Source organism: Cyphomyrmex costatus, unplaced genomic scaffold (genome assembly GCF_001594065.2).
Source record: "Cyphomyrmex costatus isolate MS0001 unplaced genomic scaffold, Ccosl1.0 scaffold189, whole genome shotgun sequence".
In the NCBI taxonomy this organism is placed as follows: domain Eukaryota; kingdom Metazoa; phylum Arthropoda; class Insecta; order Hymenoptera; family Formicidae; genus Cyphomyrmex; species Cyphomyrmex costatus.
The window spans coordinates 1,386,357-1,390,251 of record NW_017275921.1 but is presented as its reverse complement, the minus strand read 5'-3'; the positions used below and the strand labels follow the sequence as shown (position 1 = coordinate 1,390,251).

Genomic DNA, 3,895 nt, shown 5'->3' with positions numbered 1-3,895 from the left:
CCCCCCCCCCCCCGATAACATTATGCTAAATTTCCTGATAACGATATGAATAAACTTTTTTTATACATATATAAACATATATTTCAGCTTTGATAAAATATAATCCTTTCTTTCACGTTTTTTTTTAATGTACGGAATAAAATAAATTTAAAGTTTTACTTTTGTGAAACTAAATGATATGTAATAAATTATATATAAAACGAAAAAATTTAATTGTGATAATTTCGAAATTTCAAGAAGAGAGCTTATTGGAATTGATATATGTGCATTCCTCGTAAATCTCGATTTCCCTGAAAAAAAAAAAAAAAACAGCATTTGTATAAAAATGTGAAAGTTGTTCTAATTTTTTGAAATATGTGAGTTGTTATGATAGAGATATACGTGATATGAGTTACACGTATCGAATAGAAAAGGTCTATAAATCCAAATAAAATGCGTCGCGGGTGAGAAATACAGACAAAGCGCTTCTGCAAATAAAGAAAAAGTGACGAAGCGCTGTCGCATGAAAGTGCCCGTCGTCCCTCCCAAATTTATTGATCGAAGAGAGCGTCGACGGGGCGAATCCGCGACAAGACGATGCGATGGCGTGAAATAAAGCCGAATAGGGTATGCCAGTAAACATCCTCCGGTTGTGTAGACGATACTGAGAAATTTTAAACGTGAGCAGCGCGTGGAATACGGGGGATCTTTTTATTGAAAATTTTCTTAAAATGCCAGACCCCCACTTTGAATAGAGAATCGTTATAAAAACGTAAAACGAAGGGTGTTCAAGCGTTGTTTTATCATGTGCTGATCTGTTCGGGTCACGATATATAAAGTGATAGGTCACAATATAAAATGCTACAGACATCCGTTTTGCTATCGCGATTATTATCGCGATAGCAAGTTCAACATCGAAATTTACATTCGTCGACCCATATCTCTCATCGTACATATTTGGTATTACATTCACTAAGAATCATCCTACGCGCTTTGAATGAGATCTTCGTATTAAGCAAGTAGCACAGAGAACTATGCTAACCACATTTAGTGTACACTGAGTACACGGGCTTTTGAGATACACCGTCATGTTGGGCAAATAACACGGAGAGAATCAGTCAACTACATTTAATACTGAACATGCTGCTCTGCGAGAATACCAAGCACTGAAATGTACATTTAGACAATGATATAGCTGCCGATTAACGACGATTAAATTTACATTAATTGTTACAATTATAGACGAAAAGTTCGATGTAGTAATTGTTTTAATTAATTTAATTAACTGACGTTTTCAATAATAATGGAAGAAGTGTTTATTTTGATAAACCGCAGAAACTAGAAATATCGAAAACGCTCGCAGTCAACAGAAAAAGTATTGACGAAGTAACGAAAGCAATAACTGAAATAATATGAATTTTACATGAGAACCCGAACGTTTTTATGTTGGAAAGATGATACTTGCTTTTCCTTCGTTTTCCGATTCCACGATACTTTTCATGCGAGGTTTTTTCCGATTTGGCCGAGATATCGGATAATATTAATGTTTATATGGGTAATACCTGAACCTCTAAGTATAGCGCCAGCTTCAAATTGAAAAAGAATTTTTGCAATTCTGTTTACAGAATGTCCCGTCTCCGAAGACGGGATGGAGCGGTTTGCGTGCCCAACCGCGGATAGAATGGGTAGATATCATTGCATCGACGATCATGTCTTGTGCGACGGCTTTATAGACTGTCCTACAGGCGAAGATGAGGATAGGCAAGCCTGCATGTTTTACAAAACCGTGAGTAAAATTATGTAATAGTTATATTTATTAATATATACGTACGTTCTATATATTTCTCTCTCTCTCTCTTTCTCTCTCACACACACACACACACGTACGCGTACACAACACACTTGTCTAAACACGCACATCTTCAGCTCCCTTATCCCTAATACGAAAGAATTTTGATGAATCTGATCCTTTGAAGAAAACCAATCAAAATACAGAACGATTTTTTTTTATCTTAAACTTGGAAATATCGTATACCTTTTCCGTTAACGAAATCTAAATAAAAGAAGAAAGTTTTTGTAAAGTGCGAAAATTTCATTTAAATTTTCATCATCTGGTTAAGGCTAAAAGATACGTATGGCTATATGTATTTTACATTCTATGTAAAACTCTGCTGAACTTTTAAAGTGACTTTCGTTATAAAGTTCAAAAGAAAATGGAAGCGTGTGTTTGCGTTAACCGTGGGTGTAATATCAAGAGCTCGTTTTCTGACTCGCCGGTAGCATTTTCTGGCGGGGTTTTGGAGCAAAATACGGGAACACAATCTTTTTGATAATTCACACACCATCTGCTTGTACATGTGGAAAATAGCCTGCACGTCGATAAATTCGAGTTACCCAATTTTCTTTTCAACGTTCTCGCGTCAAGGGGATGCTATCAACACGACAGAAAAAAAAAGGTGGAGATCCCTAGATAAACTAATATTATACTATATATTGACATTACTTCAGATAAAAAAAAATATTATCCTTTATCCTATAAGAGGGTAATGTTCAAAATTAATAAAAAGATTGAAAAATTTATTATTATAGAAAAGTGTATACTAAAAGTATATCAAATATATTAATATTATAGTATAAAAATACTATTAGAGCAAATGTTATTATATTAAAAATACCAACCTGACATTTAAATATTGGATTTAATATAGTAAACTATATTGTTAAACCTATAGTGTCAAATTTAATTAATTTAAGTCGTCACTGCTCCTACTAAATATCGATAATTAAATTTGACACTGTATCGTATCAATTTGACACTATGTAGTATCAAATTGATACTGCAGTGTCAAATATAACTGATGTTTTAGTATAAAATAACGATATAATTAAGAAGCAGTGACGACTTACATTAGGTTAAATTTAACAATATAGATTTAACAGTGTACAGACGTGAAAACGAATAGTACATGAAAATTTATATAAGGAAAGGACGATTTTGATGAACTATTTAAAAATTTAGTCACACAGATATATAGATACATTCAAAAACAATTTTATTAGATTATTAAAATAATTATTATAGATAGACCCGCTCATAGATAATAAGCAATACTGCAAAAAGTTTTGACATTCTGACTTGAACGTTCTATATAATTATTGTGATAATCTAACAAAATTAAATTTTTTTCAGATCTGTATGTAAATGTAACTAAATTTTTAGTTATTTTAGTAAAACCGTTCTTTCAGTATATGTTTCAATTATTAATCACAATCATTGCACAAACAACGTACAGGAAGGGGCACGAACCAAGAATTACGGAATTTATGCATATATACAAATTTCATTTTCCTTTTCCACACGAAATAAAGTAAATGTACTAGTTAGTGGACATGAATCAATTGTTTGACAAAGTGATAAAACATTTTAAATATTAAGCTTTTAGTGATATGTACGATTCCAAATAAATTTCATTATTAAATTTTCATAAATAAATTTATTTGGAATTATACATATGACTAAAAGTTTAATATTTAAAATTGTGTACCACTTTGTCCAACGAATTGAATCATATCCACTATAACTGGTTACTAAGTCGGCAGATAATACAATCGCATTCTGATATGTTTCAGACAAAAGCGCATCTGGATGTATTAGCGGACGCCATACTACGATGGGCGAGAGGACGCTAATTCCTTTCTTTGTTGACGATGAATCTCCAAGCTGTATATAAAACCACAAGTCTGATACGTCTACTTCTTTATAATATTCATCTCGATATCTTTTTCTCCTACATTAATCTATTTTCCGGAAACTGTTTTCTCTCTATGTTTGGCGCATAGAGACGTTCATATTGAAATCAAACTCAGGGGAACGCGTTAAGAACCGTCTCTCTCTCTCTCTCTCTCTCTCTCTCTC

General features: G+C 32.7%; 1 protein-coding gene across 1 annotated transcript in view; it reads left to right on the top strand.

Annotated features, from left to right (window-relative positions):
* The window catches only part of jeb (low-density lipoprotein receptor domain-containing jelly belly protein), a 6,729-nt gene extending 2,841 nt beyond the window's left edge, over positions 1–3,888 (top strand). The window contains exons 2-3 of the mRNA XM_018537958.1: positions 1,605–1,765; positions 3,610–3,888. Of these exons, the coding sequence (XP_018393460.1) occupies positions 1,605–1,765; positions 3,610–3,669 (221 nt within the window). The 3' untranslated portion in view covers positions 3,670–3,888. The remainder of the gene's footprint in view (positions 1–1,604; positions 1,766–3,609) is intronic.
* The last annotated feature ends 7 nt before the right edge of the window (positions 3,889–3,895 follow it).